This window comes from Glycine max, chromosome 4 (genome assembly GCF_000004515.6).
Source record: "Glycine max cultivar Williams 82 chromosome 4, Glycine_max_v4.0, whole genome shotgun sequence".
Lineage (NCBI taxonomy): Eukaryota > Viridiplantae > Streptophyta > Magnoliopsida > Fabales > Fabaceae > Glycine > Glycine max.
This window is the reverse complement of record NC_016091.4, coordinates 43687907-43702827: the sequence shown is the minus strand read 5'-3', so window position 1 is coordinate 43702827 and position 14921 is coordinate 43687907. Positions and strand designations below refer to the sequence as shown.

Sequence of the window (14921 nt, the reverse complement as noted above, 5' to 3'; positions counted from 1 at the left end):
CAAAAAAAAATAATTACTTCAAATAAATAATTTGCAAATGATGTCAGACAAATTATTTAGAAACTTAAAAAAAACTTGAAGGCTTTCAACGTAGAAAAAGTTCCAAAAATGAAGGTAGAAATTTTAAAGGCCGAACAAAGCATCAACGAAGTTGCTATTTAAAGTTGCTATTATAAATAATTAATCATAACAATAATATCTTCAAAATAAAAAAATCTAATTACAAAAATAAGACCCTGAAACTTCAGATTAAAACTTTATTCTAACAAAAGTATAATTACTTCAAATAAAAATGATGCCAGAGAAATGATTCATAAACTTTAAAAACTTGAAGGTAGAAATTTTAAAGGCAGAACAAAGCATCAACGAAGTTGCATGCTATTTAAAGTTGTTATTATAAATAATTAATCTTAACAATAATAACTTTAAAATAAAAAAATCTAATTACAAAAAATACTACAGTGAAACTTCAGATTAAAACTTCATTCTAAAAAAAATTAATTACTTCAAATAAAAATGATGCGGGAGAAATTATTCAGAAACTTTAAAAACTTGAAGGCTTAAAAATTTTAAAAGCAGAAGTCATCAATGAAGTCGCTATTTAAAGGATCTATGTTTCGCTGCACTCCACACCTATTTCGCAAATGGTAATGGCAAAATATGTATGACACATGTTTCGCCAACCATGCTAGCGAAATATGCACTGCTACTCTGCGTGCCGGTAGACGTAGCTGTGGACCTAGTTGTACTATCCTGACCTGGCCTGTATCGTCAGTTTGACTGGCAAAATAAGTGATGCCATTTCGCAAGTGGCAATGGCGAAATCGCCGCCACGTGTCGCGTTCCATGCATATTTCGCCAACCTCCTTGACGGAATGCGTTTAAAAAAAAAAACCCCTCTAAAATTTCTTTCAAAAGAGACCCACTTTGAAAATTAAATTGTAAAACTAATCCCATTAGATCAATTTGCCACATACTCCAGTGATGTTAGTCTTGATCCTGAATGCTCTTAGGACTTCCTTTTTTATGTATAGTTAGGGATAGACATATTCTTTCAACATTTTTAAGTTTGCATTACAAATGTTTCGATTAAACGCAAACAAATTATTAGTATTTTTTAAACTAAAACAACATAATGTAAGGAAAAGTATTGTTAACAGGGTGTTACGTACAAGTGTACTAAGGACTAATTAAATATAGGTCATAGTGACAATGGTTGAATCGATCTTATATGTATAATTTCTCTTTTCCTATACTTTTAATATTATATATTTTCTTGAATATTAACGTTGAACGCTTAGATTCATGTTAAGCACTACATATATGACCATCTTTATACATCTTAAACAAACAATATCAATTAAATTATTGAAATTTTTTTGAACTGATTGAATTGCTTTTTAAAAGAAATTTTTTTTACAATTCAATTGACCCCCTCTTGGACTTCCATGTCCTTTGTCTAACATTCTTTTGGTGCTTTTAAATACCCCTTGAAACACCACCATTAATACGAGAAAAGCTCCATGTTAGTGACCATTGCAATGCATCATCAAATTCATCTTCTAATTGCTTATCACCAAGCCACATGAAACCCGTCCTCCTCCACCATCCGCAAATATTGCTCTAACCCACCTTCCTTAAACAACCATCAAGGTTCTGAAGTCATTCGCAGAAGCAGCACCATAAACTTGCAATCTCGTAAACCTTGCCATCAATTAGAGACTCACATCTCTACTAAAGCTTCACCACATTATGCTCATCTCTATTTTTTTCTAACCTCTTTGTCACGAAATCCCTATGATAAATTCTATGCAAAACGCATCTCCTAAACTAAAATTCCAAAAAATCTTTTTTTCTTCAAAAACTACTCCCTACATTGGCTCCAACACCAACCAATTAACTCTATCAACCATCAAAGCATCCAAGCCACCCAGGGGCGGAACTAGAGAAAAAAGTTAAGGGAGACGAAAAAATTAACACATGATTATGTAAAGGAGACATGAAGAAGAAAGTTGTAATATTAAACTTAACATGTTAAAAGCTGAGGGGGACAAAATTTTCTATTTTAGGTGCAGTTACTAATGAATTGTGATTTTTTAGGAGGGACGGATGCCCCTTTTGAGATGTTTGTAGTTCCGCCCTTGAAGCCACCATCCTCCTTGCCGCATCCACCAACGTCAAGGTCAAACTAGATCGATTCACCAACCGCCATTGAGTTTGTCAAGGACTTCCTCCTAACATGAACGCCATCCTTTGTGCGTTGGGGAGATTGAGATTCTAAGGGTTAGGGTTGGGGTAAGAGGATCATGAAGACAAGAATGAGTGAGGGTTGGGATTTTGAAAAAATAAGGTTGAGTTACAAAAAGAAAAGAGTTGATTTTAGATTGTGTGCTCAAATGAATAATTAACTTTGACCTAACCAACACTTATTAGAAAATATTTTTTAAAATTATTAATGATCGATACATGTTGGAAAAAATATATCAATTTAATGTTTGCTTAGCATCAAATTGATAGATGCTAAGTGTTTGCAATTATATACTTTCTCTTTTTTTTGTAGTGAAGACCGAAGACCTTATGATTTTTTTGATCACCCGAAGACCTTGATTTAAATATCAACACAATATCTTTTTGATGTATCTCCTTTGTTTCTCATCAATAATATTCAACATTTTCCTTTAAATAAAATATGAACACGGTATCAAGATTTTCGAAGTCTCTCCTACCACAATTTAAAACATTATACATGGCTTTATATGAAAAAAAGTTATAAGGTAATTATATTTTTGTCTCCCTAATTTAGACTGTGCAATTTTTTCCTCCCAACATATAAATTATTTTTTTTTCAGAATTTTGTAAATTTTCTCTATTGATTTTGTTTTGCTTAAAAGCCCTTAAATGTTCATTTCATGCTAAAAATCTTTATAATTGAATAAATTAAATTGATATGATAAAAATTTATCGATCAAAACATCAAATTTCATTTAAAATAAAAAATACAATTTTTTCTCTTCAAACCCTGATCTTGTTTCTTATAAAATCCTTTTTAATAATTATTTTTTCAAGTTTCCACTCAATTTCTTATTTCTATTTTTTAAAAATGATCCCATATCTTAATTTTATCATAAATCCTAAAATATTTGGATAAAAAATAAATTGAGAATTTTAATGAAGGAAAATTAATGTGCCCTAGTTCATTTAATTTAAAAATAGAAAAAAAAACTTTTAGTTAAGAACAACTTATTTTGCTGATTAAAAAAAAAGTTAAGAATAACTTGAGAAAACAAAATCACATGCAATATAAATTACAGAGATTAAACGTAAAATCAAGTCAAAATCAAATATTTGTTGATAATGACTTATAGGTGTACTGTAAACTTTCCATGCGTGGTGTGAGCTAGTTTGTCCGAAAAATCTTCCAAACCTATATACACGCAATGCGATAGCGATAGCTTCTTATGATGACAGCGTGACTTGAAGACGCCATTTTGGACCTCAATTTTTCATGTTCATGGCCCCTTATCTAGCTTACACACACATACATGAACTTGGTCTTGGTAAATTCAAGCCATTAAATTTAGCTTTCCTATTATGAACCTTCTTCTTTTATGTGCCGGCTTTTGTCTTACATGCATGCATGCCCTTGTTCACACATATATACATGGAATTAAGTCGCTTTTTTGTAGGTTCAGCTCACACACTTGTGCTGTAAATCTCCGCCGGCGCAACAAATTCAAATGTACGCAAATGGTGATGGTTTTCAGGAAATGGACACAAATCATAGTGTTCTAATTTCCATTTTTAGCAAGAACATTTTCTTTAAGCACGTGTGAACATGTCGTTAGATATTTTCTTCTTGAAAACGATTACTGGCGTCGTAATCTGTGGTCGTTAATTTGAAAGCAAATTAGCATTTGTGATTCCTTTTGTTTTGCAAGAATTTAATTACGACAAATTTTAAGGACAAGCCTAATCCTTATATTAGGCTCATCCTTAGATAGTTCTTTTCCTAAAATCCATTGCTAATTGGTATGGAAATATTTAGTAAGAAATCATACAAATATTATTTGTTTATTTTTTATTGGATAAGCTAATGAATTTAAAAACAAAAAATTATACAGATTGGCAGAAAGGGTTTTGCTATTCAGTATGAAACGAAAACATACAATGTATTTGGCTTGTATAAAAGAAGGAAGAGACGGAAATTACGGGATCGATGTGAAAGAGATAACTAACATAGTATATAAAGGTGAATTTCCCTCTAAAAAAATAAAATTAACAAGGTATGAATTAAACATATTTTCTCACAACATAAATTATTTTTCACATGTGAAGATAATAGAATCTTATATTAATGCACCAAATTTTTTGTCGAATATATTGTTTGGTAATATATATATATATATATATATATATAGGATTATCCTTTCGTAAATTCAAGCATATAATATTGCATTAGTTATTTTAATTAACCGTGTGATTTCTTTAAAGATTAGTATTGGCTAATTATTCACTTGAAGATGTCTTTTTCTTGACCGCTTAATTAGCTAAAAACCCAACTGTAGCATTATTTTTTAATGTTAATTCGATTAAAAGAAACAAACAGATATATTTCTCTTTTCTGTTTTTTTAAAGAAAAAGCTATTATTATTTTTTCTTACATAGCTAATATATAACACGCTCTCACAGAAGCAAAAGGCTACTATATAGCTCTCAAACTATCAATTTGTGACCAGGCCACAATACATATATAGCTAGCTAGCCCGTGATAGACAGGGTAACTCAAGCCTTCACACATCTTCCGGCCAGATTTCTGGTGGGGCAATGAACTCTTGAAGTCTATTATATGCCCTCGTCGTCTCTACTCCCACTCTTGATATTTTAACCTGAGAGAAGAAAAAGGTCATTAAAATTAAGTAAAATTCTAACATCAATCTTCAGCCTCACTCAAATAAGAACTAATGGGATAAACTTAATCATATTAAATAAGAAAGTTAAAATAAATAGAAAAATGAGAAACATAGAGGAAATATTTAAATACTAGAATCTAGAATATAATTGGTCTGGCTTTGATTTTGAAATAAACTAAAATAATTAACTCAAACTAATCTGAACTCATTTAATTAGACTGATTTAATTTGTATATGAGGTTTATTGGTCCGATAAATACCCTTATCCATAAGAAAAGAAAAAGAAATAAAAATTTGTAAGACAATGAAAAACAAAACAAAGAAGAGGAAAGTGTTGAATAAAATTAATAATGTAAGAAAAAGATGTATACTTGTACCTGGGCATGAACAACGTAAAATATCTTGTCGCCAACAGTTGAGAAGCTAGCAGTGACAACTTCAGCACCTTCTTCCTCGAGTACACTAATTACTTCGTACAACATGAATGCTTTGTTCAACCCACTCACCAACATCACTTCAATGCTGGAACCCAAGTCTCTCAGCTCAACTATTGGCAATTTGGACTCAACATTATTGTTGAACATTTTTCTATCATCATTGTTTGACATCACTTGCTCCTTTTGCCTCTTCAGTTTCTCTATTCTCTCATTCATGTGTTTTATATACCTTGCTGCAAGATCCAGCTGGTCCCGCTGCCCTAGCATCAACTGAAAGCATTCAATTAGTTAGTTAGTTTTTTCATTTATGTTTGGATAAAAGTTCATCAAACAGTTAGGAATGTGCTTTTGGGAATTTCAATGTCCATTTTCCAATTCAAAGACAAAATAAAGAAGAATTGATTGTTTTGCCAGTAAAAATGTTTTGAATTTTATCAACTGACATCTAAACATACATTAAATATATGTTTGATTTGGAGATATAAGATATGTTAAGTGATTAAAAAAGAATAAAGAGAAATGAGAGAGAAGCTAGCCAGATTGCAATTCAATTTCCTAACTAATATTTTTAATAAAAACTAATAAATTAATATTTATCAATAAAAAAATATGTGATTGGTTTAAGGGTATAAGATTCGGTTGGTGATAAAGGAAGGGGAAATGTGTGTTTAGTTTACAATTGCAAACCTTCAAACTTCTGTTCAACGGAAAAGCAACAAATTTTTGTGCTTTGCAAAGAGTAAACTTCTGTTTGCATTGTTGCAAAAGGGGTTCTCAAACGCACCCTCAGTTGGTAACATATGGGCGTAGAGTTGACTGTTGTTATGTATGTACCTTGGATTTGGCAGGCTTGAGGTTGGGAGGAATAAGAGAAGAAAGCTGATGGCAGAGGGATTTCATGTGAATTCTGCGGTTCTTTTCAATGGTTTTGCGATCAAGTTTAGAGGACTCAGTGCTGGTGCTTGCTACTCTCTTCTTCATCTCGAATCAATTGTGCGGTTATTTCATAAATTGTCTCAATTACAAGACAGAAATTAAACCTAACTAGCTAGTGCTACTTAAATTTTAGCCTGGGCTATGTTGGAGCAATAATGAGACGAGAGAAGCAAATTTTATCAATTGGAGTACTAATTCAAGAAGTTCAGGTGTTTATATAGACAAACCTTGTGCTATGTGGCAGTCTTAGTCTTCAGAATAAGATATGGTTGTGGCGGGCTGTGGGACACCCCCGATATTGTTATTGATTGGAGGAATAATGTCTAAATCCTTTTATAATTTTATTGTTTTTGGTATAAAATATAAATGTTCTGAATTACATGTAAGCGTTTATACTTACATCCTACGCGTATAATTTTATAATTGGTACGGGATTATTTTAACTTTAACTACCAAACTAAAGCTCCAGTTTTTCCCAAAAATAAAAAAAAAACTGTTTACATTATTAATTATGATATTTAATCTTTACTGTTCAATATTTCATCATTCATAGCTATATGAATTAAAGGAGATTTAGTCATTATTTTAACAAATATTAGAATCAGAGAAAAGTATGGCGCACAGTTAACTTCTTCCACTATATTTTTTAATATTTAGTATAAAAAAAAACTACTAGTATTTAATCAAAAAGGCAAATCAATTTAATATCTTGAAAACATAGAAATAGTCAACACTGATTATATAAAGTGAGCAAGAGTATTATTGGGAAGGTCCACTAGAAAGATTTAAAAGTATTTTAATAATATTATATTTTAGAAGAAATCTCTCTATGAATTTTCTAGCATTATCAAGAAAGTTAAGATGCATTTAATTTTCAAGTGTAGAGGAGAATTTAGAATAATTAAATTTTTAAGTAATGATATATGAGTTATTTTTTTGTCTCAAATATTCTATTATCATTTTTTATATCATATTATAAATTTATCATTTTATTTATATTTTTCTTTCTTTTTCATTTTAAGTATTAGATACCATTTGATATGTATATCAAATATTTTTTTTTACGTAAAGCCTTACGTCATAGTTGAGGATAGAGTATCTAGCTACGGGAGGAGATTGGAGGTAATAATGGCAAAACTAAAACACCGCGTTGTTCCCGACAATACTTGATTGAATTATTTGACGATAGGCAACGATATATAGTAACGTTGTGTTCAGTTGTTGACGGGTAGACTAACATTATTATCACTGAATAAGAAAGCCTAACGACTGACTGTACTTTATTTGACTTGACCATTTTGATTCCGACCACTATTGTGAAACCCGCGCTTTCACCGACCGCTGTCAAAGTTAATTTATATTATTATCATTTATCATTAACACTTATTCGTTTTCTTTTTCTTTTTTTTCTTTTTCTTCTATTTTACCTGAGAAAAAAAGATTTTGTTGGTACTTGTGTATGATTTTGTGTTTTGTTTTTGCTTCTTCTTGATTCTTTGGTTTTTTTTTTTATTTTACACAGGTGCATTTGAAGAAGAAAGATTCATTTGAAGAAAAAAAGTGTGTTTTTTTTTTCTACTTTTCATGTGTTAGATTAACACGTATTCATTTCCTTTTTCTTCTATTTTACCTGAGAAAAAAAAATTTTGTTGGTGCATGTGTTTGATTCCGTGTTTTGTTTTTGCTTCTTCTTGGTTCTTTTGTTATCCTTTTTTGAAGGTGCATGTGCTAGATTATTTCGTCTTTTGGTTTTGGTTGTTTTGGTTCTTTGTTTTCTTCCTTACTTGTCTATCATTTTCATAGTGTGCTTATTTAATCACATTGATGATGAATTTGCCTTTCTCCTCCTCCTCGTGTTTAATTTATGCTCTTATGCATGTCTATACTTTACCTGTGAAACATTTAGTTTATGCATGTCTATGTTTCGGTGTTTTGTTTTTGGTTTTTCCTTATAAGTGTAAATCATTTGTTTTTTGATTGAATCATTTGGTTTTTCTTATTTGTGTGTGTATTCTTTTTTGCTTCCGTGAGTTTATTGGTCTCTTTTATACCATTTTTTAAAAAAACTTTAATGCTTTGTTTGATACCTTGTTCATGTGGTGTCTTTGTGACATTGTAGCGATGTCTCGAAAAGAAAATCTTATATATGAATTGCATCCAAGGAAAGGGACATGGAAGATAGCAGTGCGTATAACCGATATGTGGGATGTTAAGAAGCACAATGGGAGACAAGCGATTGACATGGTCTTAATAGACCAAACGGTAATTGTTATGTTATTTGCTTTCATTCTACTATGTAGTTAGTGAAGAGGGTATTTGTAGTTATGGATTGTTTATAACTTTCAGCTGCAACTGTTTCAGGGTGCAAAGATTGGGGCAACGCTATGGCAAGAGTTGTTCCCTGAATTTCAATCGAAGTTAGCTTTAGGTTGTTCCTATTTGATCCAAAACATCAAAGTTGTGGAGAATCAATCTGAATAGAAAGTAAGTCCAATTCCATATTTGCTTTACTTTGTGAAAACAACATCTGTGAAGGAGGTTGAAAGACCTGAAATTCCTGCTAATGTACACGTGATAACTGAAATTGCTGATATTATTTATGGCATTGCACCACGGCATACTTTAGTTGGTAAGTATATTATAATGTTTTCCATTACATTTTAGTTTATATATTCAACCTATGTTCAACACAAGTTAATTCTATTCATTTATGTTGATTTGAAAATAGATGTTGTGGGTGTTGTTGCTGAAGTTATTGAACGAAAAACAGTGAATCCTGCATACAGGGTTACGGTGAAGTTGAGAGATAATAGGTTATTTTGATTATATTTTTAAATATTTTAAAAAAACATAATAAAATATGTTAAATCAAAAATTAGTATGTATGTGTTATGTCCTGTTAGTGATGCTGAGATCCTCATGACACTTTGGGAGGATTATGCTCTTCAGCTAGATGATGCTATTGAAAAAACCCATTTTGTTAGGGAGCCGTTGGTGCTTATGTTAACATTGGCTAAGATCAAAGATGCCAAAGGTGAATATAATGTATTTTTTTATTACTTCCTACGTTTGTGAATCAATCTTATGTGTCACTGCATATTATTACATGTACCTATAATGTTTTTTTGCAGACAAGTATCCCCTGAGTGTCCAAAATATAAAAAATGGTTCCAAGTTGTATGTGAACTCCGATGATATTGCCGAGATAAGGAAATTCCGTTATAGGTATGATAACTGCAAACAAATTAAGTTATATATTTTGTTTATAATAATACTCTAAACTTATATTTTGTTTATATATTTTGTTTATAATAACACTCTAATGTTATGACTTCCTCCTTGCAGTTTATGTGTTCTATTTTATGTTGGTTGACTAACAGAAGAGGGGAGTGGTTCGCAATCCCAGTATACCATTAATTCACAAAGAAGCGATCGGGATAAGTTATTGCATAATGCTCAGATGGTGAGCTTAGGTGACATAAGCAGATTGAGAGAGGTAAGAACAACAAATTTTAAATGAAACACCATTTGGATTGGATATGGTGTGGTTCCCGAATTGGATTTCGTGTGGTTGTCGGCCGTTTATGGTGAAAGTATTGTTGTTGTTGTTGTGTGTATGATTTTTTTTTCCTACCTTAACTTTGTATCATTATGTTTTTTTGCCTATTTCTACCTTATATGTGTATGAGGCCTTTTAAATTTGTGTTGTTGTTTTGTTACAATTTTTCCGTTATTTCTCACTTATTTCTACCTTGCATGTAATATTTAATATATATTTCTTTGTGCTTTTGTTAACATTTGTCACCTAAGTTTTTTCACTTATTTTGTATATTGTGTATGATTATGTATTTTTTTTATTTCTTCCTCATCTGTGTATGAGTCCTTTTAAATTCGTGTTGTTGTCGTTTTACAATTTTTGTCATTATTTATCACTTATTGGATGTTATATACACATGGCTGGCCTGATTGATAAAATGTAACTCGTTTAATTTTTTTGGTTTGATCTGTCCACTTTCATTTGTTATATATTTTAATTCAATTAGGATTGTTTCTGTTTGACCGTTGCTACGGTGGATGAAGTCCTAATTGATACACCATGAAGTTATGATAGTTGTCCAAATTGCACTACAACGTTTGATCCATTAAAAACAGTGGGTGCATGTCGTTCGTGCCAGAACCAAGTTAGTCATACGGTTCCTAGGTAAAATGTATTTATTCCCAAATGAGTTATAATGTACTTAACATTCGAGTCTTTACTCACATGTATATTGTATTGTTAGGTATAAATTATTTGTGAAAATGGAACACAATGGGGAGAAATCTAACTTTCATTTTTGGGATGCAACATGTATCAAAATGTTCGGTAAGACAGCCGAGGAATGTAGACAGGAATTGATTGCGGTATGTATTGTAACATACCCTCATGGATGAAATCACAATTCAATATGAATTTACTATATTGCGATTAAATTTATTTGTTTAAATTTATTCATAATTGTTAAGGTGGTGACGAGATCAAAGTGTTTCCTAAGTGTGTGGATGATTTGGTTGGTAAGACATTGGCGCTCAGGTTCAAGTATCGTGTAAACATGCGCCAGTCATTTGTGATGGATGTTAGCCAAGAGGAACATCATATTCACACATTGACTTTGAAAATTGGTTTACAGGTAATAATTAACTTATCGTAAGGGTGTATGTGGAAATTTAAAAACATTTGATGTTGTCTCTGAATGTGGTATATGCAGGATGAACGAACTATAGGGAAGTCACCTGCATCGTGTGCTGAGACTTCATCAGGGGATTACCATCCGACGGTACGTAAATTTGGTACACCTTTCATTAAGTAATTAAGCACAAATTTGGACTAAATACGTTATTGGGGAGTGCTAATAATACTTTATATTTGTTTTCAGCCTTCCTTGTCCCAGTTAGCTGACTATGACCCTGGGAACACTACCTTCATCACCCCTGCCAAAAGATTGAGTGGTCAACAAGCCACAAATGAATTTGATTCTGAGGATACTACTGCGTATAAGCTATCCACAAACAAACATATTAAAGCTGAGTAATTAGTTGACATTTTAATTATATATTGTATGCTTAAATTTGATATACGTTTGTTGGGCTATTTTTTGGTGATGTTGTACCCACTTAATTAGTCATGTATGGACAATGAATTCTATCCACATTATTTCGTATGGTTAAATTTGATATCAGTAATCGTTGTCTAGTTAAGATCGTGATGGGAACTATATTGTTAATGATTAAAATGGTGTCTTCGAATTGAAATCCAGACAAATAACATACGGCTAAATTTTGTCACCAATGGACAAATATTTATGTCTTTGAATTTGAAATTATCAATTGAAAGAAAACAAAGTTTTTATCAATTCTTTAAACCATATTATGCATGTTTACATAAGGTACATTGTAATTGTTGTTCTGTACATGTGCCTAATTAGTGGGGTTAATTTGTTAAATTCAAATAATGTCATTTGTATTTGTGAAAAAGTAAAAGAGTTGTATGTTGTAATTGATGATAACATTTAGTACGATTTCCTGCAGGTTGACAAGCCAGGATCAGCTTCTGGACTTACGACGGCTTTATTACGGTACATTGTAATTATCATTTGAATTTGTAATTACGTCTTTGAATTTGTAATTATCAATTGAAAGAAAACCAAGGTTTTATGAATTCTTTAACCCATTTTATGCATGTTTCCATAACGTACATTGTAATTATTATTTTATACACGTGCCAAATTAGTGGGGTTAATTTGCTTAATGCAATTAATTTCTTTTGTATTAGTAAAAAGTAGAAGAGTTGTATTTTGTAATATAATGATAACATTTTATGATTTTTTTGCAGGTTGACAAGCCACTATAAGCTTCTGGACTTATGACGCCCTTATTACGGTAATGTATACACTTATACAAAATCACTGCCATATAAATTGTTGGAATTTGTGCCAAAGCAGGTACTATTTAACCTAATACTTTATAGTATATTATTTGCTATATTAGTGTTCGGTTATTCTATGGAGTACCTTTCACATATAATAGAAGTACATATTAGGTATTAGACGTGACCTGACCTCAATACCTAGTACATGGGAAAAAGTTAATGTCTCTGTGCCAATTACTTAAATTATTTAGTGTTAGGTTATAATGTAAAGTACGTTTTGCATACAATAGCAGAACATATTAGGTATTAGGTTATAATGTAAAGTGCGTTCCCAATACCCAGTACATTGAAAAAATTAATGTGATTGAAAGGAGGAAAGTAATGTATGATTAAATTCTATTAGAAGTGAAGGATTTCACCAAAATGTTAATATATGAATAATTAATAATTAATGTATTTAATTAAGGTTACGGGAAGAGTAAAAGAGTGTCCATTAATATACAATATTATTAGTAATTAACAAACACATATTTGGGAAGGGAGAAAGAATAGCAATTATTATATGTTATATACTTAATGGAATTGTCATTTGCATGGAGACTTTGGCAAAAATATTATTTTTTGGGTAATTGATAATTAATGCAATTAATACAGGGTTATGGGAATATTAAAAGGGTGTTAATTAATATACACCATTATTAGTAATTAATAAACACATGTAGACATGATATGGGAAGGAGAAAGGATTCAATTATTAACATGGAAACTTATAAACTTTAATGAATGTTAATTACAATTTCAAAAAATTATACTTGTTGCCACACTTTGCAATCAATGGTTACACAGTGTTCGAGTATATGTTATGTGTGGTTTCCAATACCAAGTAACTGTTACGACAGTTACATTAACTACTCATTATCTGATTTTGTAAAAATAATTGAATCATTATCAATTGCAATATACAATTTGTATGTGGTAATTACAAAATCTTCATTTGTCTCTCCTTCTCTTTCTCCTCTCAACATGAGTACACAGACATCTACGGGCTCCAATGTTGTAAGTCTGTCTACTTTCGCTTTCTTCTTCTTTTGCTTTTTATATGTGAATGTTGAATGTAGTTTGATCATTCATGTTGGTGATTGTCATGCTCTCGGGTATGATGTTGATGCTACATATTACCAACATGTCATAATGTTATACTTTTCCAAAGTTTTCACTATTGGAAACTTGCAATGTATATGTTTGGAATGCTTTCAACATTGAACTTCATATTTGTCATAACAATCTGGGATGACATTTTTGTGTTTTTGTCTTTATCTCATTTTTGTGTTGTAAGTTTGTCTACTTTCGCTTTCTTCTTATTTTGTTTTTTATATGTTAATGTTGAATGTAGTTTGATCATTCATCTTGGTGATTGTCATGCTCTCGGGTATCATATTGATGCTACTTTCATAATATTTGCAACATGTAATAATGTTATATTTTTCCAAAGTTTACACTATTGGGAACTTGCAATCTATATGTTTGGAATACTTTCAACGTTGAACTTCATATTTGGAAATTGTATCTACGACGACATTTTTGTGTTTTTGTCTTTATCTCATTTTTGTGTTGTAAGTCTGTCTACTTTCGCTTTGTTATTCTTTTGTTCTTTATATGTTAATGTTGAATGTAGTTTGATCATTCATCTTGGTGATTGTCATGCTCTTGGGTATGATATTGATCGTACTTTCATCATTTTTCCAACATCTAAGTCTGTTATATTTTTCCAAAGTTTACACTATTGGGAACTTGCAAATGTAAATGTTTGGAATACTTTCGACATTTTTGTGTTTTTGCCTTTATCTCATTAATAATTCTATGAAAAGGGTATAATTTATAATATTTATTTGGGGAAATTTTGTCATTCAGCCCTACCTAAATTCTTGGGATGCACAGTCATATATCAATTTCAGGCTGCATTCCATGTTAATAGAGTAAGTGTTTCCCCACATAATTATTTTATCATTCCTGTAATTTATATTGCTATTGTGATATTGTTGAATCTTTAATTGCAGAACTACATTAAGGTACCCTCAAAATATCATCAGCAATGGGCTCCTAATTACCCACCTAATGTGCTCTTTGATTACAACGGAGACAAACACATTATTAAGATTAGAAAAGATAATAACAGATACTATTTTGCTTATAGGCTTAAACAATTTAGAAGACAGTTGGATATATATGAAGGTGTCATGGTTCACTTTATGAAACCCAACAATAATACAACTTTTCATCTCCATTTCACTCCACCACTGGAAAGACAGACATGTGGAAGGCCTCGCAGATCCACTAGAAATTATGTGTTCACCATAGACATTACCCAACCTATGATCTCACATGCTACACCATTGGTACGACTTTATTGATATGATAAATGTTTGCTTTGTTTATTAATATCATAAATCATAAATGTTTGTTTTGTTTATTAATTAATAATGACCTTACAATCATTAGTGACTGCTTTGCTTTAAATGTAGTTGTTGTCCCCCGAGACTCTCAATTTGGTTGGGCCATCATCACTATATATGAATATTCAACATAGTAGTGGGCACCGTTTAATATGGACGATGTCTATGCATAATGGCGTTCGATGTCTGGCTGGACCTTGGTACCAGTTCTTAATGGACAATAACCTAATGGCTGGAGATGAGGTCGCCTTCTATTTCCGGCCCAACCAACATGTATGGG

General features: G+C 31.2%; 1 protein-coding gene across 1 annotated transcript; it reads right to left on the bottom strand.

Annotated features, from left to right (window-relative positions):
* Positions 1-4564: 4564 nt before the first annotated feature.
* Positions 4565-6488, bottom strand: LOC100790403 (transcription factor bHLH162). Its single transcript, XM_003523028.4, has 3 exons — positions 6182-6488; positions 5288-5617; positions 4565-4886 (listed from the first exon to the last, which is right to left on the bottom strand). The coding sequence occupies exons 1-3, from the start codon at positions 6326-6328 to the stop codon at positions 4791-4793; spliced, it is 573 nt and encodes a 190-aa protein (XP_003523076.1). The 5' UTR covers positions 6329-6488; the 3' UTR covers positions 4565-4790.
* Positions 6489-14921: the final 8433 nt, after the last annotated feature.

Excerpts from the sequence above, each read along its gene's own strand:
- LOC100790403 (XM_003523028.4), bottom strand. The coding sequence starts at position 6,328 with ATGAAGAAGAGAGTAGCAAGCACCAGCACTGAGTCCTCTAAACTTGAT. Across the intron at positions 5,618-6,181 it reads TCAAGCCTGCCAAATCCAAG|TTGATGCTAGGGCAGCGGGA; the intron begins GTACATACATAA and ends GAATGCTTTCAG. Across the intron at positions 4,887-5,287 it reads TTTACGTTGTTCATGCCCAG|GTTAAAATATCAAGAGTGGG; the intron begins GTACAAGTATAC and ends TTCTTCTCTCAG.